At 56.3% G+C, this 23445-nt stretch overlaps 3 protein-coding genes across 8 annotated transcripts in view; all 3 read left to right on the top strand.

Moving 5' to 3' along the window:
* The window catches only part of TMEM94 (transmembrane protein 94), a 45658-nt gene extending 45279 nt beyond the window's left edge, over positions 1-379 (top strand). Inside the window, exon 32 of the transcript XR_014000476.1 lies at positions 290-379. The gene's annotated coding sequence lies outside the window, so the exon portion shown is untranslated. The remainder of the gene's footprint in view (positions 1-289) is intronic.
* Positions 64-7838, top strand: TSEN54 (tRNA splicing endonuclease subunit 54; the record flags this gene model as incomplete). The annotated part of the gene is made up of 11 exons (XM_081161057.1): positions 64-155; positions 290-454; positions 587-650; positions 737-820; positions 1159-1257; positions 2243-2295; positions 4076-4177; positions 4397-5016; positions 6353-6413; positions 6758-6874; positions 7330-7838. 11 exons carry the CDS (start codon positions 64-66, stop codon positions 7478-7480), a joined length of 1608 nt encoding a protein of 535 aa, XP_081017183.1. The 3' UTR covers positions 7481-7838.
* A 615-nt stretch (positions 7839-8453) lies between these two features.
* LLGL2 (LLGL scribble cell polarity complex component 2) overlaps positions 8454-23445 on the top strand; it is a 30393-nt gene continuing 15401 nt past the window's right edge. For 2 of the 6 annotated variants that reach the window (XM_081115556.1, XM_081115554.1), the window contains exons 1-2: positions 8908-9037; positions 19518-19612. In XM_081115556.1, the coding sequence (XP_080971682.1) occupies positions 19538-19612 (75 nt within the window). In that variant the 5' untranslated portion in view covers positions 8908-9037; positions 19518-19537. Of the gene's footprint in view, positions 8678-8907; positions 9038-19517; positions 19613-23445 lie in introns of those variants that run through there. The other 4 variants (XR_013997347.1, XM_081115558.1, XM_081115557.1 and 1 more) reach the window with 3 other exon arrangements.

Raw genomic sequence — 23445 nt, 5'->3', positions numbered from 1 at the left:
GGCGGAGCGCAGGTCCGACCGGCCGGCGCTAGGGCCACGCGGCGCCCCGGCGGTGGGCGGGGCATGGGCGGTGCGCGCGCAGGCGCAGGCGGCGGCCCGATGGATCCCGAACCGGAGCCCGCAACTGTGGAGGTTCCGGCGGGGCGCGTGCTCAGGTGCGGCGCGGCCCGGCCTGGAGGAGTCACGGGGCCCGTGGCGGGGGGCGCGGGGGGGACGGGGACCGGGGTTCAGGACTGGGCGGGGCGTCCCCGCGTGCGTGGCTCTGACCCCGCGTCTCCTCCTGCCCCAGTGCCCGGGAACTCGTCGCCGCCCGCTCGCGGCCCCAGAAGCTGCCCCAGCGCTCGCATGGCCCCAAGGACTTCCTCCCCGACGGCTCGGCCGCGCAGGCCGAGCGGCTGCGCCTGTGCCGCGTGGAGCTCTGGCAGCTGCTGGCGGAGGAGCGCGTGGAGCGCCTGTGAGGAGGCCGGGCCGGGCCGGGGCGGGGGCCGGGGGCCGGGGGCCGGGGCGGGGCCGCGACCAGCCGCGCGGACGGGCCGGGTAGACTTATCCCGTGGACTGAGACGGACCCCAACCCACTGTTGGCCAGGGGCAGCTTGGTGGCCGCCGAGTGGAGACCGGAAGAGGGGTTCGTGGAGTTGAAGTCTCCTGCGGTGAGCGGCGGGGCTCGGGGGGCAGGGGAGCCGCCTTCTCTCCCCTCCGGGCTTCTTGGAGACGTTTGCTCTGGGGTCCCACACAGGGTAAATTCTGGCAGACCATGGGCTTCTCAGAGCAGGGCCGGCAGCGGCTTCACCCCGAGGAGGCGTTGTATTTGCTGGAGTGTGTGAGTGGGGCCCCAGGAGGGTGGGGAAGGGGGTTGGGACCCAGGAACCGGAAGAGCATGTGTTTTTTGTGTGGTTTTTTTTGGAGAAAAACTACACACAACTGAGTATTCAGGGAGCTTGTAACCTGACTTGTAGAGCAGAAGACAAGAATGCCTTGCAGGATTCCCGTTCATATTGGTGTTGGTGCTGCTCCCCCCTTCCTGGTTGACAGTATCCTTGCTGTGACGCTTGCGGGGGCTGGGTGGGAGGGGCACAGATATTAAAGTCAGAAAGTTGCCCCAGTGGCTGTGCCCCTGCAGTGAGGGCTTACAAGTTGAACTGTTGGCCCCACTTCTAGGGCTCCATCCAACTCTTCCACCAAGACCTGCCGCTGTCTATCCAGGAGGCCTACCAGCTGCTGCTGACTGAGGACACCGTGAGTTTCCTGCAGTACCAGGTATCTGCCACCCTCTCCCAGGAGAGGAGCCACTCCTGTCCAAGTCAGTATTTACAAGTCTATAGAAGGTGCTAGCCACAGAGCCATATGCTAGGGCTACAAGACAGGCAAGAGCTCTGCTATCATGGTGCTTACATTCCTAGTGGTGGCAATGAATGATAAATCAGCAAGCAAGAGAAGGATTGACTTCACAGAACTGAGTGCTAGGAACAAAACAACACGGGAGAGGGCCACAAGGCTAGAGACATAAGTGTGGCCTTCAGGAGCACATGGGTGGTATTTAAAACCAGTGGGCTGTATGGGTGTGTGGCCAGAGTGCACGGCTGCATCTGAGACCTAGGATACTCCAATATGAGGAGGTCAGGAGATGAGACACCAGAAACAGAGACTGAAGAGTCTAGCAACGCAGGAGAAACACCAGGAGAGGCGGCATCACAGAAGCCAAGAGGTCTTTCAGGGAAGTGGTCAGCTATATTGAAGGATGAGAGATCAAGCAAGGTGGGAGACATTCCTGCATATATCTCCCCATAGGGATATGGGGACAGGAGGGTAAACGTGGGTCTTTACCAAAGACCACTCCCACCCCACCCCTGCCTGGAGGGATGGAGTGGGGTGTCCCCCACCTTCTGCCACCATCTTGTCCACATTGTAGTCAGGAACTTCACTTTGTCAGCTTTAGTGTCAAATATTTTAGGGTGTAGTTCTTTGCCTGGCCCATTGGCTTTCAGCTTCTTGAGATGTGCATTTAAATCAAGAAACTGCTATATGTCAGTTGTGCCGTGTAAGGTAAGCAAGAGACAGGAATTCATACTGAGACCTTAGTTTGGGGAGGGTGTTTATAATGGAGTGTGGTCCAACCAGTTCTGGGGTTTAGAGTCTGGGAGTGGGCAGGGGAGGGGGGTGGGGTATGGCTTCTGTCTGGAGAAACTATGTGGTATTTTCACAAGTGGACATATAACCTTTACTCTTTTTTTCTTCTTTTGAGGTCTTCAGCCATCTGAAGAGACTGGGCTATGTGGTTCGACGATTCCAACCAAGGTAAATCCCTATCCCATTTCCCTCCCGTTTGTTCTAGTCCTGGGACCTGGAATGACTAACCCCAAAGCAAAAAGTGGCCTTTGCTTACCTGGAGTCCTTGGCTGGAGCTGCAGTTACCTGGACATGGGCTGGGAGCCTTTGCTGGAAATGCCCGATTGAGAGGCATGTTGGGACAATCTGGGTCATTTCAGCTTATCCTGGGTTGTCAAATTGAGCCCCATCTTTAGCCCGTTCACTTCAGATAATGATTGATTACCTACAGTTCACTGTGAGCATGGAGATGCAGTACCAGGACAGGGCCTGGCACTTAGGTGTACAAGCAGATTTGTTGAGTGCAGGCATGAATGAAGGAGCAAGTGAGGGATTAGCAGTTGAATAGAATTTAGCATTCCTTTTGCTAGGTTAGATGTTCTTTCGTTTGGTGCCTCTGAAGGTCATCACCTTAGTAATCCAGCATTGGGGAGAGCCACAGAGAGCTCCAGACTTAGAGTGGAAACTGGTATAGGCTTTGTAGTTTCTCAGTACGTCGCAAAAGCTCTAGAATAGAGCTTTAACTTCTGGAATTGGAATATATCCTAAGGGAACAGTCACAGATGTCTGCAGATGATCACCTGTGAGAATGCTCATTCATCCACGCATTCAACAGTATTTGTTGACTACTTACCAGGTGCCAGGCATTGTGCCCATTGCTGAGGACCAGCAGAGAGCAAAATCACTGCCCTACACAACTTACATTTAGTGGGGACCTTATACAAAACACCATCACCTTGCAAAATCAGTGAACTTGGAAACATCTGTGAGTCCAACAGAGGGCATGGTCATACGAATTAGTTTATCCTTTAGAGCAGCACTGCACACTAGAACTTTCTGTGATGATGAAAATGTTGTTTATACTGTCCAGTATCTGTGGCTTGTGCAACTGAGTTTTTATTTTTTTTTAATCCTCACCTGAGAATATTTTTTCCATTGCTTTTCAGAGAGAATGGAAGGGGGGGAGAGAGAGAGAAACATTGATGTGAGAGAGACACATCAATTGGTTGCCTCCTGACCCAGGCTGGGGATCGAGCCTGCAACCGAGGTACATGCCCTTGGCTGGAATTGAACCCAGTACCATTCAGTCCACAGGCCAATGCTCTAACCACTGAGCCGAGCCAAACTGGCTAGGGTGTGCAACTGATTTTTAAATTTTATTTAATGTTAATGGATTTAAATATAACTTAGTTACTTATTTCTAGTGGTTTACCATATTGGGCAGTGCAACCTTAGGGCCATAAAAAAGAAATCATGGCCGGGAAGAATGCTATAGAAATAAGGAGCCATGTCCATAATATATTATTGACTGAAACAAAAATATTACATAGCAGTATGTCATTTTGGTTAGAAAAAACCAAATACGGAGATAAGCAGTCTGTATGGTATTTATAAGAAACAAAAATGTTACAGTGTTATCCATGGGTTTTATTTTCATTTTTATTTTCTGTATTCTCTGGTCCTTGATTTTTCTCACCAGTGATTAATCATTTATTGCTAGCTCTTCAGGAGCCCTGGTTCCAGGGAGCCTCTGTTCAAAGATGCCATTGGTGAGATCCAGAGATGCATGGGCAGGCCCCTGTGGCCACCCCTATGTACCCTGTGGGCAGGTCTGCCTGGGCCGTAGCCCTTGGGCATGGCTCTGACCCTGGCCCATTGACTTGTCTGCTGGGCCTGTCACTCACAGGCTCCCCTGGGAGCACCAGGCTGAGATGGTGGATCTGTTGCTCACTTCATTCTCACCCCACAGCTCCGTCCTGTCCCCTTATGAGAGGCAGCTGAACTTGGACAGCAGTGCCCAGCACTTGGAGGATCGGAACGGCAAGAGGAAGAGGAGGAGCTCGAGCTCTCGGTGATGCTCCCCACATGCCACCACCCAGGGAGCTGGGGTGGGGTGGGCAGAGCTGTGGAGAGTGTTGGTGTTTGGGGCCTTGGAGAATGCACCGGTAGGTTTAAGAGCTGGGCTTGGGCAGCTCCCACATAGGCTCAGGGAGGCATTGGGCACACATAGGACTTGTGCACCTCAGCAACCAGGAGCAGATGCGCTGTGTTTCCTCCCCACATCCCTCAGGTCCACTAATAAGAAGACCAAGGCCCTGGACAACCCCCTACAGGGAGTGGATGGGACACCCGAGAGCCTGCCTTCCTCTCTCCCACCTCCCTGCAACCAGAACAGCCGGTGCCCAGAGAAACCCCAGGAGTCAAGCCCCTTCCAGCTTCTGGGGTCCCTGGAGCCCTGCCCTGGCCTGGCCAGGGAGGTAGTGGGATGCAGCCTGGAAGGTGGCAAAGTAGAGAATGGGGTCAAGGGGGCTTGTAAGCCACGCTGGAACTTTGAGCAGATCTCCTTCCCCAACATGGCTTCAGATAGCCGCCACACCCTCCTGCTTGCCCCAGCCCCAGAGCTGCTCCCAGCCAATGTCACAGGGCGGGAGACAGACGCCGAGTCCTGGTGCCAGAAGCTGAACCAGCGGAAGGAGAAGCTCTCCAGACGGGAACGGGAGCAACAGGCAGAAGCCCAGCACTTGAGGGAGGATGTAAACGCAGATCCCGAGGTGCAGCGTTGCTCCAGCTGGCAGGAGTACAAGCAGCTGCTGCAGAGAAGGCACCTGCAGAGGACCCAGAACCGCCCCCAGCACCTGTGGGACCAGCCTGTCACCCCCTTGCTGCGTCCCGGCCAGGCAGACTCCCCAGGTACCCCCTCACCCGGCTTTAGCCCCATAGGTCACTGGCAGGTAAGGAATCACAAGACTTTGAACAGGGTACAATTGACCATGACTGATTGAGGCTTACGAAAGACGAGGGAGGAGAGCTGTCCTGTGAAGTGGAAACCCTCAGGGACAGCCTGTTCTGGGAAGCAGCAAAAGGACCCATGTGGGAAGGTTTAGAGGCAGTGAGTCAGTGCCAGAGGAGAAAAGAAATGAAAACTACGACCACGTCCTTTACATCATACACAAAATGCATGTGGATGGCTCTGCCACCAATTCGCTGTGACCCTGTTCTCCCAAATCTGTTAGAGGGAACAAGGAAGTGATATGTTGGCCAAATAAAAGGAAGGTTTACTGTATGCCCTGCAGTGTCAACAGGGAACTAATAGGGCAGTGATTTTCAACCGGTGTGCCGCAAGAATTTTTATTTTTAAAAAATTTTTATTTATTGCCTGGCCACGCCTGGCTCAGTGTTTGAGCATCGACCGAGGATTCAGGAGATCGTGGTTCTGTTCCTGGTCAGGGCACATGCCGGGTTGCGGGCTCGATCCCCAGTCAGGGGCATGCAGGAGGCAGCCGATCAATGATGACTCATCACTGATGTTTCTCTCTCTCTCTCTCTCTCTCTCTCTCCCCCCCTCTCCCTTCCTCTCTGAAGTCAATAAAGAGACATTTAAAAAAATAAAAATAAAATTTTTATTTATTGATTTTAGAGAGAGAGAAACATCAATTTGTTGTTCCACCTATTTATGCATTGTTGGTGGATTCTTGTATGTGCCCTGACTGGGGACCGAACCTGCAATCTTGGTGTATTGGGACAACACTCTAACCAACTGAGCTACCCAGCCAGGGCAAGAATTTTTAAAACATGCACTACCTGACTATTTAGTCAGGGGCACTAATCTTTTTTACCTTAGAATGTCAAGTAACAGCCAACACAACATAACTGTCTGGTGTGAATGAATCAAAATTACACCTTATTTTTTTTTCAGATCAAAAAAATACATTTTTTGGTGTGCCACAGAATTTTAGCAATTTATGCCATGAGATGAAAAAGGTTGAAAATCACTGTATTAGGGCAAGAATGGTATTAACGGATTCAGAACTACTTACAGGCCTTATAGGAACATGGTAGATTATAAGTAACTAGATTAGTGTTGCCTAATCAGTTATATTTCAGATAAACAACATGGACATACCTAGACTTTTGAAAATCAGGTAAATCTGGGAATCTTAAACTAGACAGCAGATTGAGAAATGTCAGGGGAGTCTGTAGATGACTGACTGCCCTCCCCAATGACTTATTTTCACTATCCTTATAGCCGCAGTCCTTCAACATATCTCTGTGCTGCAGACAACACACCTTGTTGATGGAGGTGCTCGGTGAGTTTCCAGGTAGTGCCTGTCTACACAGTACTTTGGTTGCCAGCAGGAATTGGCAGCTGGGATGTGACTCCTAAAGTTGGGTATGAGCTGAGGGAATCATTCCAGGGACCCCTATCGTGGCTGCTATTCATGTGTCTAGGGGAGAGGGAGAAGTGAGAGACAAGGTGGATTTACCCACCTTGAGATAAGCAGCTGAGCCTCCCCCTACCCCTCAAGTGGTACCTCACAGCAGGACCCCAGTTCCCCTGGACAGGCTGCTTCCTGAAACAGGGAGAGGAAAGGTGGTGTGCAAAGAAAAGGTGGAGCAGGAGAGTCCCTAAAGTTTCTTACTCTGTTCTCAGGCTGCTGGAGAAGTCTGGGGGCTTGGAGATCAGCTTTGATGTTTACCAGGCTGACGCTGTGGCCACATTCCGAAAGAATAATCCTGGCCAGCCCTATGCCCGGATGTGCATCAGTGGGTACGAGACCAGCAAGCACTGCCCCCTGGCTGCTGCCAGTTATCTTGTAAACCAAGTAGACCTCCTCTTCACACCCCTGACCAGTTTGCCAGTCCCTGAAAGGTCCAGAGAGATTATGTGACTGACGTGAGGCCACACAGCCAGTTTGTGCTATGGGAACCCAAGCTTCCCAGTCCTCAGCCCTCATTCTTGGCATTTTCAGGTAGTGTCTCATATACCATTTTAGTCCTGACCTCAGTGAGGATCTCACTCTTCTTAGTCCCCTTACCCAACCTCAGGGTCTCTCTTGAACTTATCAGAGCCATGCCGTTTGCAGAGAGGAGAGCCCAGGGGCCAGACTTCCTGCACTCCCAACTCCTGTCTTAGTCTCCCTTCCCTGGGTGCCACAGAGGGCTGGGGTCTCAAAGCCTGTGGTTAGGCTATGTCCAGGTCTCAGTCTACCTTTATCCCTGCAGATTTGATGAGCCAGTCCCAGACCTCTGCACCCTCAAGCGGTTGTCCTACCAGAGCCAGGATGTTCCTCTGATCTTTGCCGTGGTGGATCACGGAGACATCTCCTTCTACAGCTTCAGGGACTTCACACTGCCCAAGGATCTGGGACACTGACCAGCTCTGGCAGGGCCTGGGGCCTGCTTGGGGGGGGGGGGGGACCTGGACTGTCTACACTCAGGGACCATCTGAGCTGCCTCCTAACCCTGTAGCTGCAGGGGCTAGTCTGGGTCTTGGCCCTGGGTGTCTGATGCTTGCAGAAGAGCCACGCTGAGCCCCCCTACCTAGCTTCTGCAGCGCTTCCAAGCCCCAGGACTGAGACTGCTGCCTTACAGCTATCCCCTTGGAACTCAGCACTGTATTCTAGACCCAGAGAGGTGGGACGGAAGAGAGGACTCTGTGCCTTTAAATGAAAGGGTGCCTGCTTCATGCGATAAAGCCAAAAGCCATAGCCATTAAAAAATAGATCCCTTTTCCTCTGGCTGGATATACTGGACAAGCCACCCAGCCCCGGAATGGGTGCTTGGACCCCACCCCCATCCCACTGTCCATGGCACTGGCCCCCAGGCCCTTGCCTCTGCTTTGCCCATCTACAGAGAGCGCTGCTTTCTCTGTTGTGGGAGCTAAGAGAAGCTCTCGACCCCGCACCTTTATCAGGATCTGCGCCAGCGGGGTTGAGAAGTCACTGACCTCTAGTCAGCTTGTCTTTCCGAAGGGTAGTCCTCGGAGGGAGGCGGCGCTCCATCGGCCCTTCCCTGAACGCTGCTGGGTCCCGGTGGAAGGCTGGCCGAGAGGCGCCACATCGGTGTTTGAACCCCAGTCACTTCGAGTTGTGCCATACACGCCCCAGGCCACGGGCCTGGTCCCCGCGCCCCTTCCGCTCCCGCCTCTCCTCGCTCCGACTCCCTCCTTCGTTGTGCTAAAAACTCCGGTCACTGTTGCTGTCCCTCGGGGCCTCGGGCGCCTGCCAGCCAAAGCTGGGACTCGGAGGAGGGGAGTCCAGGCTTGGAGCCCGCCCCGAGGGGAGGTGCCTCGCGGCGACGCCCCCGTCCTCACGCCACCTCGCTCCCGGGTCCCGAAACCTGGCCCTGTGTCCATTGGTCACACTCTGGTTGGGCTGGGCGCTCTCAGGAGGGGCCGGCCGACTATGCCCCTCCCTCGGCGCTCCGGGACGGGTCGTGGGAGGGACAGCGCCTCAGCAGTCGGGCCTGGGAGGTGGCCCTGGGCCGCCGCGCGTCCCGGGAACTATTTCTTCCTAGAAGAGGCGGCGGGACACTGGGCGCGGCAAAGCGTCCGGCCGCAAGGTGCGCGCAGGTAAGGCCGGGGCGGGGCGGCCGCGCCTCGTGCATATTCACACCGGCGAGGCCCCGCCTTCGCTCGGCCCCGGGCCGCGTATTGGCTTGAGCGCAGTCCCCGCCCCAGAGGTCGCCCTCGAGGCGCCCCCGCCCCGTCGGCGCGAGGCTGAGGGGGGCGGGGTCCCGCGCTCGGGGCTCAGCGCGCCCGGCCGGCTCGCCCTTTATGTAAATAGCGGCGGCTCCGCCCCCGCCCGCCGCGCCGGAGGTGAGCAGGAAGGAGCCTGCCGCCCAGCAGCCCGCGGGCCCGCGGCGGAGCGAGCGCAGCCGGCGGGGCGCTGAGACGCGGAGGCCTCGGGCGGGGGCCGGCCCGGAGTTCCAGGTGAGGCGCGGGCCCGGGCCCACCTTGGCCGGCCCGCCCCCTCGGGGCGCCCGCCGGTCGGGACGGAGAGGCCAGGGAGGAGAGGCCAGGACCCCGGGCTTCCCGGGCGGGGCGGGGAGGGCTGCGCCCAGGTCCGCCCGCCTCGCCCCGGATCCCGGCGCTCCGCCCGTCCGGGAGAAAGACACCTGTAGAAAGTGCCACTGGGAACTTTTCTCTCCCTGATGCGCCCGCGATTACCGAATTTGGGTTTCGGGTTTGCACAATAGTGTTGGCTTTGGGGAGCGGGGAAGCAGGTGCCCCGCCCGGCTGAGTGCGAGGGTCACCGCGAGCGGAGACGGAGTCCCCGGGCCTCGGTCCCACGTGCGAGGCGTCTGGCCCGGGAGGCCGGCGACGCGCGTTCAACCGTGGTCCTCGCTTTGCGAGCGACGGCGGCGGAGTAGCCCCGGCGCTGCCATCTGGGCCCTCTCCCCACCGGCCCTTTGTGCCTGCTAATCCCCGGACGCAGGAAGCCCGCGGGAGGGACTTAGGTCTCTGGGCCTTTCCCTGCCTGCTGGCTTTGGGCACCTTTAGGGGACAGTACGGAGACCTAGCCTGTTTTCCACGACGACAGGGGTGGGGCTGCGCTGCGGAACGTAGGACCTGTCGAGCAGTGAGAAAGTCTGTCTTGCCAAAGAAAGTGTGCAAAGTTTGCTGCTCTTGGTCGGCAGACACTTTGTAGCTTTGGCTGTGGGGAGAAGTGACTGTAACAGGAGAGCCGTGGTGTGCCCCCCTGAGGTTTTCACCTGGCTCAGGTGGCTTTGGGTGAGGTGGGCGGGGCTTAGACTCAGGCCCCTTCCCGTGGGGATCCACTTGCCAGATGCAGGGAGTCTTTCCCTGGGCTCTGGGGACCCCCTGCAGAGTTTATGGCGCTAGGCTGCAGAGGGGATTCTGAAGGGGGTGGGGTGGGAAGAGCTGGGAGGGAATGGGTGTGTCTGGGAGACTGAAAACCCCAGGTGGGAAATACAGAGCAGCAGCTAGAAGAGCTGTGGCCCAGCTCTGGGGGAGCCAAGGTCAGAAGTGGATTTGGGGGAAGATCGTGGGGGTCTGTATGAACTGAAGTATGAGAAGGGTCCTGGGAGATGGTCTTTATTTTATGGACAGGGAAGCCGCATTTGGTTTCATTAAGTGCTCTGCCCACAGTGCTCACAGCAGACAGGAGGACTCAATCCTGGCTCTGGGGGCTCCGACCAGGGCTGGCTCCTCTTCTTGGAAGTTAGACTGGGCCAGTCTCTATGGGAGCCACTAGAGAGTGTTTCCCGGGTCTGGATAATTATGCATCCCTACTGTAATCATGGAGGCAATGAAGCGTCCCCTTTCGTGGCAGATTAATACAATTTTTATAACTTAGTCATGTAGCACTTAGTAACTTCTTAATACACAGTTGCATTAAAAAAAAAAAAAAAAAGCCGGTAATTCCAGATGACCCCTATTGGCTTAAGAAGTAAAAAGGTAATAGCCCATAGTGGGGTAGATGAAACATTTTAGAAAGTGTAAGAGGGAAAAATTTATCCCTCTTGCCTCACAGTCTTTCCTCAAACACAGTGTCCATTAAGTGTTTCAGTGTCTTTCTAGACTCAGGTATCATGCCTAGCCGATGCCTTGCTGCATGACCCTGTCTCGGTCAGTTAACCATGCCCAACCTCAGCTGAGCCTTGTTTGACAGATGATGAGCGGATGAAAAAATGTCACAAACATGTGTGACCTGGAACGTAGCTGGGGCCAGCTGAGGGTGTTTCTTAACATCCCCATGAAGCATAAAAACTGTGGTTACTTGTGGGCCTTTGGGTAGATGCCCGGGCCTTTTGGATTTGCCTGGTGGATTGTAAGGGAATCTGGCTTCTCCATCCAAATTTCTAGCCAAGGGGTCATGATTTTCGAGAACCTCTGGAGGTCAGAACTTTTAAAATGAGGACGGGTGTTGGGAGGCAGAGGTAGAGGGCAGTGGCCTCTCCTAACCTCACTTTGTATTCCAGTGGTCCTTGGTAATTCTCCTCCTTGGGGGAACCAGGAGAGGCCCAATGGCCAGAGCCCAGCTGGGGGCCTATCCTAGGGTGTGTGTGGGGTGCAGGGTTGTAAAATCTGATCGGCTCTGCTTTCTACTCGGGAGGGATTGGCTGTAGACCTTCTGCACCCTGTTGCAGGGAGGGGGGAGGGGAGCGCATTCCCGTGCTGCTCTGTTGTCATTAAGGAGATTTTCTGAGAACTCTATAGTGCTTTCTTTCAACCTTATTTAGGGACTGAGTTCCTGGCCCCAGGACCCTCTCCCTAGGAGAAAGTGGTGCATGGAGCTGGAAAGTTCGGAGCCTCTGCCGTCAGTCTGTGATCCCCTGTCTACCCCATTGGAGACATTAAGCATCCAGGGCAAGAGTCCAGGAGCATTGTGGGATTTCCTAGGTTGCTCAGCCCTCCTGGTTTATCCATATGTTTCAGAGCAGCTGCTGAAACACCTGAGTTGGGGTGGAGAGGCCGGTGGTCCCTACTCTTGGGCTGGCTGCTCCGAGTACCACTGGCCTCCAGGACTCACTTATCGTGAGTAATCAGCTTGGAGGGGCCTTCCTGTCTCACTCAGGCAATATCACTGTCAGGGATCTGGGATTGAGGCTCCCCAGGGTGCCTCAGGAGACCTCCTTCCCTGTGCCCTGTACCATGGAGCTTTGCCCAGCTCCCTTTGAGGTGACCTTCCCTCCCTGCCCTGCCTCTCAGAAGAAACTGGTCCTTTGAAGAGCCACTTCATTCCTTCCCCTTCCCAGGAACGACAGTGAATTCTTGAGCTAGGAGAGGCTCCTCTGGGCGTGGAGACAGGGAAGCTGCTAGGGACCTGACTCTACCCTTCAGGAATTCAGCAGTGACTGGCGCCTTCTCTTGAAACACCTGTGTTACCAGGGTTTGATAAAAGGGACCTCTGGGTACAGGACTGTTTGACTCTTCTAAATAATGCTGTTGTTGGATTCTCCTCACCATGGAGCTGGGTGTCCTGGAGCCTCGGACTGAGGCAGGGCCCACAAAATAGCCCCAGCAGGATTTCAGGCATGATGTCTTCATGGCCCTAGTCTTGGCTAGAGACTTGAGAACAGGGTGGGGAAGTTCCCTGAGGGACCCTATGGTGCCCCAGCACAGTATTCTTTGGAGATAGTGGTTCTCCACTGGAGACCTTTGCCTAGTTGGTCACCATTCAGCCCTAGCTGTTCATTCATCCATCAAATATGTACTAGTGCCTCTGTGTGTACAGTGTGATTTAGAGACGGGACATGATCCTTACAGAAAGCAAATATCTCTCATCTCAGGATCCGCATGCTAAAAGGTGGGGAGCTCTAGGGACAGAAAATCGTGTAAGTAATAAATAATATATTAAAAGGCGCTGTGAGCTGCAGAGTAGCTAGTAAAGCAAGGGACAGGACTTTGCTTGTGGTAGTGATAGCGTTTTGCTTGCAACCTAAATGGTGGTCAGGGTGGACCTTGACAAGGTCACATTTGAGCACAGACTTGCAGGGGTGAGGGAGTTCTTTAAATAAAATACAAGTGTCTTTCAAAGTCAGGAATACAACCATGGACAGAACAGGCACAGCCCCTTCCCCCTGGAGCTGACATCTAGAAGCTTCTCAGGACAACAGCTCAGTTTCTGAGGCAAGTAGGAGGCTGTGGAATGGGGCTGGCTAAGGTGAACCAGGCAGCCTGCCTGCCCCCCCCAGGCACGTTGTCCACCTTCTCCCAGATTGGCTTTGCTTTTCCTTGTGTGTGGCCACTTCCAATCCATCACTTCCCTGGAGAGTCTGATGTCGGATTGCAGAAGGGAGCTGAGGCCCCGAGCATGGTGATGGGGGGTGGACTCCTGCATTCTGACTTCCCACCCCATCCTCACAGCCTGGCTGGGGAGGGAAACCCTGCAGGAGGAGCCTCAAGTGCGGCAAGAGGGCCCTTCTTGGGTTGTGAGACTGGCCTGTGTCTCCTTAGGATGGGTAGTAGAGAGGATGGGTGGCAGCTGAGCTGGATCCCGCCAGAGAGGGCCAGGTCAGGCTGTGGCCGCTGACCCAGGTGGTCCCACCCACAGCTGCTGGCCAGTCCCTTTGTCCCGGGAGAGAGGCCTGGACTGAGCAGAGGGCTTGGCAGTCACATTGGAGTTCAGGGACTTGGACTCTTACTAACTGCTTGGACTCGATAGCTCTTGGAATTGTCATTTCGTAAGTAATTGTAAGAATTACATGAGATGACACATGTAAAGTGCTTCAAGTAGCAACTGGCCATAGTTGACTCTCAGTCCCTTTTATTGCCTAACAACAGCAGCGACAGTTCTCCGTTCCCGCCCCCTCTCTGTCTGTGTTCTCTGAGTCCCACCTCCACGAGGTGCCTTTTCAGCTGAGGTTTGGTTGCTAAGCTGCTGGCTAGGGGCCTGCCTGGTGCCTCTGAGAGATTGGGTTTCCCGGGGCAACATGGGTGCTTGCAGAGCAGCTGTGGGCATCTGAGCTGGCATGGACAGAGGCCTGAGGGGTCAGCAGCTGCCCCAGTCGATAGAGCCCTGCCCCACCTCTCCCCTTGGTAGGAGGCGCAGGGGCATACTCACCCCTGCCGCAGACTGGAGGCCAAAGCCACAGAGGCGGCACACAGGATGTTGGGGAAGGAAGGGCAGCTACTTGGTGGCGGCTGCAGCAGGCTATGGGGCACATGAGCAGAGGGAGAGGAGAGCTTGGGACTCAGCCTGCTTCTGGAGATCACGAACACAGGCGGGTACTGAGTGTGGCTCCAAGAGCCTTCTCTCCCTTGGTCCCAAGCTGTCCAGAGTCCTACTGCTGGGTGTCACCTCTCCCAACAGATTAGTGGAACTGCCCAGGATATTGAGGGGACTTCTGGGGTTCTGGCCCATCCTACGCCTCCAGGACAGACGGGCTGGCTTAGCTTGGCCAAGCCTCGGTCTCATAGGGACCTGTTAGCCCAGGCACCCCAAACAATGCCAGTGAGGGACAAGCAGTCTGGTCTGGGAACCCACTTCTTCCTTCCTGGGGCACAATGAAATCTGCTTCTAGTAGGGGACCCACGACAAGCCCGCCGCCATGCAGTTATTCCTTCTTTGCCTCTTCTAGTCTCTTTACTGAACTCCTGAGATGCAGGGTCTGGGCACAGGGTGGAGGAAGGGAAGACGGGGTGTGAACTTGCTAGCCTATTGCCAAGAAGACAGCTCTCCTATTTTTTTCTGCAGTGGGCATCGGGCTGCAGGGAGCCCAGCAGCAATGTTGGATGACTGGGGCAGTGACCAGGGAAGGAAATCGCCAGGTCAGCTGCCCAAGGGGAACTCTCAGGCTAGTTCCACACACGAGGCTCAGACCATGTAGAAAATGAGAGGATCAGCCACAGGTCAGCAAGCCTCGGGTGGCCTGGCCCAAAACCCTGAGCGCCCCCCCCCCCCCCAAGGAACAGAGCAGGGAGGAACTCAGGGTTTGGTCAGTCAGGGACACAGGGCACATGGGCAGGAACAGAGACCAAGCTTGGGCGGTCCCTAGAAGTTTAGGGATAGAAAGGTTTTCTTCTTAGGAAGCCCACTCTCAGGGGTCGTGCTCTAGCCAGTTGGCATCGGTTGTGCAGGAAGCCAGGACCCTCGGAGCTCCTTACATGCCCAGTGACTTTGCCTCAGACCCTTTGGCATCGGCCTTGGGGTCTCCTCAGCTTGTGGGACCCCTGAACTCATCTCCTCTCCCACACCCCTTGCGGTAAAAACAGCACTTAAGTGGCCAGCATCTGTGGGCTTGCCGGACCCCTCCCAGGTCTCCCGTGGAAGCTCGTGACAGCCCCAGCTGCTCAGAGTCTATGAAGTAGTAACATCATTTTACCTCAGGACCCTGGAGCCCAAGGTCACACGCATGGTTCCACTTGCCTGTATACTCCTTCCCTCTGTGCCCATTTGGTGTCCACAGGGGTCTCCTCTCCCCTGTCCAGGTTAAGGAGGCCGGAGAGGAACCCAGCCCCCGAGAGAGCAGGAGTGCTCGCACCCACAGGACTGAGTACCTGCTGTGAGCTGGGGGCCCCCTCACACCTGACCACTGCCTGGGCTTCACCCTTTCTCCCTTTCATCCTCTTACCTACCCTGCCTGGGAGGCAGATAAACCAGAAAAAGAAAAAAGCTGACCCATGACCCTTCCAGTGGCTTGTCTACTGATGTGAATATTTTAATCAGGGTCTGCTGGACTCCTGGCCACATTGCACAGAGGCTTCTGTGTCTTTAGTGACTGTCAGCCCTCGTGGCCCTGAGCACCTTGCCCTGCCCCCTGTTGTTGGCCACTTAGGTTGCTTCTGATTTTTTCCAGTAGCTTACGGACCAGCCCAGCCAGATCCCGGAGAACATTCTCAGAGCTGAATGGGTGCCGCCGTCCATGGGGGTTTTAGCAGAAGGTACGGTCAGGTGCTGAGGGCGAGAGTGGTCAGACGGCGAGCGCATTTCGGAAGGCGATTTTTGATGTGCCACTTGAGGGACAAGGAGCTATTTCAGACCGAAGCGTGGAGACCACAGTGAATGGGGCCCGGGTCGGGGCCGAGTAGACGGGCTGGCCGACACAGGCCAAGCCGCAGGGATGTGGTGTGGGAGAGGGAGAGCAGATCACATCAGGCCCCTGCCCAGGACTGGCGCCGGGTTCCCGTGGCCCACTAGGGCCCCCTTCCGACCCGCCTCGCCTCCTCGGTGCCTGCCTCAGCCCCCGCCCTGTCTTCAGGCCCCCGGAGCTGCTCGCTTACTCCGCCCGCCTGCCGCGCCCTGCCCCTCAGTCTCACCGCAGCTGACCACTTCCTATTATTCAAGTCTGGGTGGAGGTAGTGCCTCCTCCGTGCATCCATCCAGGGTGCACGCAGGGTGCTGCAGTGAGGGGGCCAACGTCCCTGGGTAGAGATGAGAAAGCGTGTCCTGTGGAGGGTTGCACGGGTCCTAAACGGGGTCAGTAAGGAAACTAGGCCTTGGTGACTGGTGCTGAGGAGGAAAGCAGAGCTGGGAGGTAGGAGAGAGAATGTCGGGGGAGAGACATTTGAGGAGAGACGAGGGAGGGAGGCACCCCAGGCAAAAGGCACGGCGAATGCCCGGGCCCAGGTACAGGAATGGCCGCTGAGTCCTGACCGCAAAGCCGTGGTCACTCTATCGTAGCATCTTCCCTTATTCTCTTGCGGCCGATCTCTATCTGAAACCATCCCGCTGACTAATTTGCGTACTTGTGAGTCATCACACTCTCCCCTGCGAGGCTGTGAGCTTGATGACATAAGGGATCTTGTCTGGCACTGTTGGATCCCCAGTCCTAGAACAGTTGTTGGATCCCCAGCCCTAGAACAGTGTCTGCTCGGTGCCAAGTGCTGTTCCAGGCACTTGACATTTGTCATTGCTCCACTCCTACCAGCAGACCTGTGCAGGAGAGAGTGCGCGTCCCTACAGATGAGCTTGCACCAGGCCTCCAGGAGCTAGCTGCCCTGGGAGGCCACCCAGCGTGGAGGAGATGAGCTGTAGTGGTCGAGCCCTGGCTCTTGGTGCCAAGCCCTGGACTCTTTCCCTTATGCCCCACCCCCTTCCCCAGGAGTGGACTGAGTAGGTAGGATTTGAAGCACACCAGGAATCTCCAGGCCCTGATTCCTGAAGCTTCTCTGTGGAGAACCTGCTTGTTTGGGGAGCTGAGAGTCTGCCTAGAGGTGGGTCCAGCCAGTCCCAGACCTGTCACACTTCAAGAAGTGGTGGCAGTTTCTCATGCCTTGACCTGGGCAATTATTTCTATATTGGGAGTTGCACTGAAGGATTGACTAGAGTGAGGAAAAGATGCTGTGGCTGCCCCACGTCGGTCCCAGCCCCATCACTTATGCCAATGGGATCCTAGTCCCCTGCGCAGTGAGCGGCAGGTCCACACAAGGCCCCCCAGCCCTGCCCAGCCAGACCTCGCCAGCACCCCAGAAGGAGCAGCCAGGTCCCAGCTCCCAAACAGCTTGGTTTGCTCCAAGCTGAAGGCATGTGGGCATGACTGTGCGCACGTGTCCATGCCCTTTAACTGCAGGGATGTAATTAGGCATCCTGTCCTGTCATATCCATCCTTTGCTGCCTCCCGGAGCCCTGAGATTTGGGAGTTCGCCAGACCTGGGGTCAAGTCCAAGTTCTGCTGGTTTCTCCAGTGCCTTGGACGAGCGGCCCAGCCTCTGTGGTCTTTTCCTTGCCTGCCAAGTGGGGATATTCCACTCACCTCCCAGGGAGGCCGGTGGGCGGTGAAGGAACATACGAGTCCGGGCTCAGTTAGGTGAGCTCGGTCCACGGCGCAGAGCGCCAAGGAGAGGTACCAACATGCCGCCTTACTGTCCTGGGCTGGTGGGGTTTAGGGAGGATTTTCCTCCCTGAGATTGTTTACTTTTTCAACAGTGAGCAGAGATTACTTGAGCAAAATGTTTAAAAAGTAATAAAAATAACATGCAAAGGGTCTGGTGTAGTGCCTGGTAGGCCCTGGGGGGCATTTGGATGGATGTAGTGCCCACCCTGCCCTCCTTTGTGGGGCCACCTCCCACCCATCTCCACATCCTGTCCTCCCTCCTACCTGCACCTCCTCCACCTGGGACTATGCCAGGTCACCATTGAGCCTCTGGGTCCTTGACCCAGATGGCCCTGTGCCCTCTTGTCCCCACCCTGTGGCCTGCCTGGGCTCTGCACAACAGGTCAGCCTCTTCCTCTAGTCTGCAGACCACCCCCCCTCCGCCCCCACTCCCAGCTTCCTCTGACTTCTGACTCACTGATCTAGGCCTGGGAGGGCAGAGTGAGCACCCCCAGGACCTGGAGTGGCCGATTTATGAGCTTGAGCACCCTCCCCCGCTGCTGGACCCTCCCCCACAGCTGGAATTCGAGGCCACAGCTCAGCTGTTTGGAGGCTGATGTCTGTCACTGCAGGCCCTGTGGCCAGGAGTCTGTTTTCACTCCCAGTTCCAGGAGTCTCAACTTTTCCATGTTTGTTCCCTGAACCCCCTTCAGGGCCTCGGGTCAGGTGGGCACTTAGGAGTTTCCCGACTACCTGCTGTCCCCAAGGGGAAGTGGGGCTCCCCACTCTGCTGTGGCTTCCCCAAAATGTGAAGGCACAAACCTCTCATGTCCACCCCTCCGCAAGTGGTGTCCTTTTTGGTGTCCCCAGAAGGTGATGGTGCTCTGAGGGCTGGTCTCTGCCTGTTCCCAGTTGGGGTGGCATTTGGAATGCCCAGATGTGTGTCTCTGCCGAGTGGGGTGACCTCTCCCAGCAGGGTCAGGCCTCAGAGGGAGCCCCCAGTCTTTGACCATACGGGGTCCTTTCATATGCAAAGTTGATTGATTTTTTTACTTCCCAAGAAGCTGAAAACTTCATGACATCCTTCAGGTCTCAGCTTAGACACTTTCTCCTGTAGGACGGACACAGCTTCCCCTACCCGAGAGGGAGCTCCTCCAGGGCAGGGACCCGCCCTGCTGCCTTTCCTTTATAGTGTCCCTGGGGTGGGCTGGGCTCCTGTGTTTCCAAGGACAGACCTTGGTGTCCTGTGGTCAATGGGCGGCCGCTCCTAGAAGCCGGAAGCTGGAGCACAGATGATCCTTCTCCCTTCCCCCCAAGACGATCCAGAAATAGTTTCCCCTCGGATTGGGAAGGCGTCTCCAGTGGGCGGACAGTGTTCCGGCTGGTTTCTCATTGGGAGGTTTCTTCTCCCGATTAGCCTTCACTCAGGCCCGTGGGAAAGGGGGCCTTTCTGAGTGCACCCCGTCAGGTCGGGAAGCCCGGGGCCAGGTCTGTGGCCCCCAGCAGCCTCGTTGGGTGGGATGGGCCAGCACCCCTGACTGCATGCTCTGCCTGCTCCCCGCCCAGTTCCTGGCGGCAGTGGCTGATGGGAGCAGCCTCGGCTGAGGACGCCGAAACCGTCCCTGAAGTTAAAAGGCAGAGTGGCCCAGGTGCCCTGGCTCCCTGGGAGGTTGCTGCCGGGCCTCTCCCTGCCCCCCCAGGTTCTGGTCTGGGAGCCCAGCTGGTCCGCCTTTGCATTCCCACCTCCCAGCTGCTCTGGAGAGAAGCTTGTGAAGTTTCCCTTTCTGTTTAGCTGGAGTTTTATGGTTTTTCAGAAAACAGGTTAACAATTAAGCTAATTAACCTCAGGGCCTCTGGGCCTCCTGTTCCTATAAAGCCTGGATAAATGGCTTCCTCCCCCAGCTTCTCTACTAGTTTTATAAGGCCACAGGTGGCCAGGAGCAGGCGTTAGAACATTAACCAGTCCCGGGCCTCCAGGTATGGAGGGACGGTTCCCAAAGGAGCCACTGCACAGATGGAGCTCGGGGAAGCCGAGGATGGTGGAGCCGATCTGGCCCAGGGACGGCCACCTGCTGGGCTTGGGGAGAGAGGCCCAAGGTGGCCTGGGCTGGGCTGAGTGCCAGGCCCGGCTTTGGGCCTGGGCTGTGTGTTTGCCTTAGCCTGGTGCTCAACTGCTTCTCCTCTCTCTTCAGGGGGTTGCACACTAAGCAAGATGAGGCGGTTCCTAAGGTCGGGACACGACCCTGCTCGGGAGAGGCTCAAGCGGGACCTCTTCCAGTTTAACAAGGTAAGGGAGCAGGACCGAGGGAGCCACGAGCAGGTGTTCACGGTGAGGACGGCGTTACCAGCCTCCCCACAGGCTGGGACTGAGGACACCCAGGTTGCCTTTTCCTGGATTAAGGCACTTGGCGCTGCCTGCAGTGCCTCATGGGAGTCTGACTTTGGAAATGGGGTTTGATTAGAGGGCTTTCCCTGGAAAGGGCAGTGGGATGCCCAGAAGTCGGGACTCCTTGTCCCAAGTCTCTCACCAGCTGTGTGACCTCTACAAGTCACTCTGCTTCTTCCAGCCTCAGTTTCCCCACCTGTGGGATGGGATAAAACAGTCTGCCTTGTCTACCTCCTCACAGGGTTGTTGAGGGGGCTTAGGGACAGAAAAGATGAAAGGACGGTGAACTCTGCAGGGTGTAATAATGTCCCTGTGATACCAGGTCCCTTGGGGTAGCGGCCACAGGCCATGGCTGTTTCCACCCTCCTGGAATTGCCCCTAGAGGCAAATGCAACTTTTCTTGTAGGCAGAACACAAGATTCCTTCTTGGTAGGCTCCAGACCTGGGTGAGTGGGGAGAGGCACCTGGGGGAACGTGCCAGGGTTGGCATTTGACTACTCCAACCCCCCATCTGCTCCAAGGCCCCCAAAGCCAGCGTGGCATGTCACCTGAGATCACAAGGAGGGTCCCAGAAGTTCTGTGGGGCTTCCCTAAGGGGACTGGTGCCTGAGAAGGCCAGAGCTGTAAACAAGAGCACAGCCTGGTTTATTGGCTCTGTGGCCACCTAGCAATCTGCAGCTGTTTCGGGGTAATTAGCCTCTCTCACCTCTGCTTTGATCTAGGCCATTGGCCTCCATACCTAAGCTTCCCTCTGCCCCAGAAGGTGGGTTGCAGGAAGAGGCTCACCCGGGGACCCCTTCAGGAGGTGGTGATGGACAGAGATCTGGGTATGGCTTCACCACATAAAGCTGGGTGACCCGGTGCCTAGGGTCAGCATGGGCTTATTACAAGGACACGTGGACTTAGATCATTTCAGTGCTGGACACAGTGGGCTAGGAACTTCAGCTGCTGTTTTCAAAGGCAGCCTCCCAGGGCACTAGAGCTCGCAGGGCTCTTGAGGGGGGCGGGTCCCAGTATGCCCTGGTCTTGTCTTCCTCTGATTTTCTTGACCCGTGGGAGGCGTTGCTGCCCTCAGCCCTGCTGTGAGGCCACTGTGTCTGAGGTCGGGGCTTCCCTAAAGGAGCGCCTCCTCCCACTAGCAGAAGGAAGCTGTGGGCAGGGCTTTTGAGTCTCGGGGAAATGGGGTGCAGGTGTTGGGGCTGGGTGATCTCAGGGCCCTTGGGGACCTGTCATTGTCGCTCTCAAGGGAGCAGCCCATGGTTGCTGGGTGCCAGCCTCAGAACCTCAGCACTGGCTGGGGGATCCTCGGGGACCCCCGTGTGCCTCCACTGCTCCTGGTGACGCCAGGATCTCACACCCTGAAATGGTGGCCAATTTCCGTGGAAACTGGAAAAACAGGCTCAGCAAGGAAGGGTGAACCCCCGTCCCAAGTTCCACTGTTTAGCAGGGTGGGGCTGAAGTGTGGCTGGGGTAGAGGAATTGTCCCCCCATGCCCACAACTGGTGGTCCCTACACCTGCCCCCCACCCCCTAGGCCTGGTCGGGAAGGGGGAGGAGAGGCTCCTGGAATTCCTTCCTCCTTCCATTCATTTCCAAGAATGGAACACTTACTGTAGGCACAGCCCAGGCATGGGGCTGTGGGAATCTCAGATAAGACCTTTGCCTTCTGACTTTTATAGCCTGGTGGGAGGCAAGGAGCTGAGGGTCTGAAGTTCCACTTGTTGGGAATAGAGAGGAGGAAGGGGAGGGTCTGGGGTGGGGAGTTGTAGGGATTAGTCTCATCTAGGCTCTGGCTGAAGGGTTGGGATTGGAGGGTGAGGCTACATCCTGGAAGATTTGGGAACCTAGATGGTCCCACCCACACTGGCCCCACCCTGAGCTTCCCTCGGGCTGTTGGTCAGGAAGGCTGGAACCTGGGATCTGGGCCTGACACAGCAGAGCCATGGGTGTACAATGCTTTGAAGGCACCTGGCACTCAGGTGTCATACCAGGGTTTGCCTCATCCTCGGAATGTCGCATAGGTGGGTGCTGTTCCCATTCTGCAGATGAGGAAACTGAGGCCTCCCAGGTTTGCACACTGTAGAGGGCACTGGCTGGGAATGAGGACCATGGTTACATCTGCCAACCATCTGTGTGGTTGGTGACTTCACCCCTTGAGCCTCAGTTTCTTTGCCTGTCATCTGTTGTGTGTGGTGGGTCCTTGGGCCGTTGGACAGACAGATGGGTCAGCTGGCAGGATGGAATGAGGGGTCTGAGGGACCTCCTGGCACCCCAGTAGGGAGGAAGTGACTCCAGTTGGATGTAAAGCTCATGTCAGAGTAAAACCCCTTCCTTAAAAATCTCTCCAGGCTTCTCCTTCCCCTGGTGAAACCAACCAGCCATTTGATAAGGGTGCCTGGGCCCTTCCTGCATGGGTCTACCCTCCTCCATCCCGGGCCCTCAACAAACAGTGTGTCCTGCCTGGCTGCCCCTGGCCAGGGCCAGGTTGTTTTGTCTTGGCTTTTTCTTTCATGACTGGGCCCCTGGTGTCAGGTGACAGCCACACAGCGCACGCCAGGTTGCTGCCACCACCAGGAATCTGAGCTGACCACACCCAGTATGGGACAGTGCCACCCAGCCAACCTGGTGTGCCCCCTGTGGTCCTGGGCAGCCCTCCTTCCCATCACCCTACGTGCTGGGGACTCCTCAGCTGTCAATCTTGGACAGGCCCCCCCCTTGCCAAGGGCAGGATGAAGGACCCCCACCCTCTCTGAGAAACAGCCTTTGCCATTTCCCTTCTGAGAGCCTAAAATGGGGTCCTGGAGCCAGTGAGAGACAGACTGGGCTTTCTCTCCCACACCAGGCTAGTGTTGCAGTTTGGCAGCTCCTACCAATCTCTCCTTTCCCAACTCGCTGTCAAAAGAGTTCACTGTTCTCTCCTCCCTTGGCAGAGGTCACCTGAGCCAGTAGCAGGATGGGGGCAGGGCCAGGTAGGCTGGATGCTGAGCTCAGGAGGTAGGGGTGGATGCCCCAGTGGCTGCCAGGCATTGGTCATCCTCCCAGCTTTAACCTGAGCTGGAGAAGCTGGGGTCTCGGGCTGGGAGGGCCACCCTGGAGTCCCTGCCTGCGTCTCCACCCTATCCTCTGTCCTGAGTGGAGGCATGATTTGGGATGGCTCTATGCTTTGGAAGTCACACAGCAGGGCACCCCTACAGCCGAACCCACCCTCCTGTGCCCTGTTAGTGCCTTCTCAAAGGGAGGCCATCTACTTTCCCTGCTCCGGGGCCCTGAGGGGAGGTTGCTGCCCCTGTGGAACTTGGGAGTCAATAGGGAGCTGAGTCTAAAAAGGCTGTGAGGGCCCTGCCAGTGTGGCTCAGTGGTTGAGCATCTATCCATGAACCAGGAGGCCACAGTTTGATTCCTTGTCAGGTACATGCCTCGACCCACAGTAGGGGACATGCAGGAGGCAGCCAATCAATGTTTCTCTCTCATCATTTGATGTTTCTGTCTCTCTCCTTCTCCCATCCTCTCTCTGAAATCAATAAAAACACATTTTAAAATAAATAAAAATTAAAAGGCTGTTAGGAGTTGAAGGGAGGGACAACCAAGGAGTGTGAAGGGCACCTGAGGTTGAGGGGACAGCTGGACACAGGCCAGAGGTACCTTCACCCTTCCTGCTTCCCAGGCTGCTCCTGCCCCAGGTTTCTCGCTCCTCCCTGTCACCTCTATTAACTGACCTCGGTCCTCTCCCCAAAC

Source organism: Miniopterus schreibersii, assembly GCF_964146895.1.
Source record: "Miniopterus schreibersii genome assembly, chromosome: 16".
Lineage (NCBI taxonomy): Eukaryota > Metazoa > Chordata > Mammalia > Chiroptera > Miniopteridae > Miniopterus > Miniopterus schreibersii.
The sequence above is the reverse complement of the archived record's forward strand: the minus strand, read 5'-3'. Positions and strand labels throughout refer to the sequence as shown.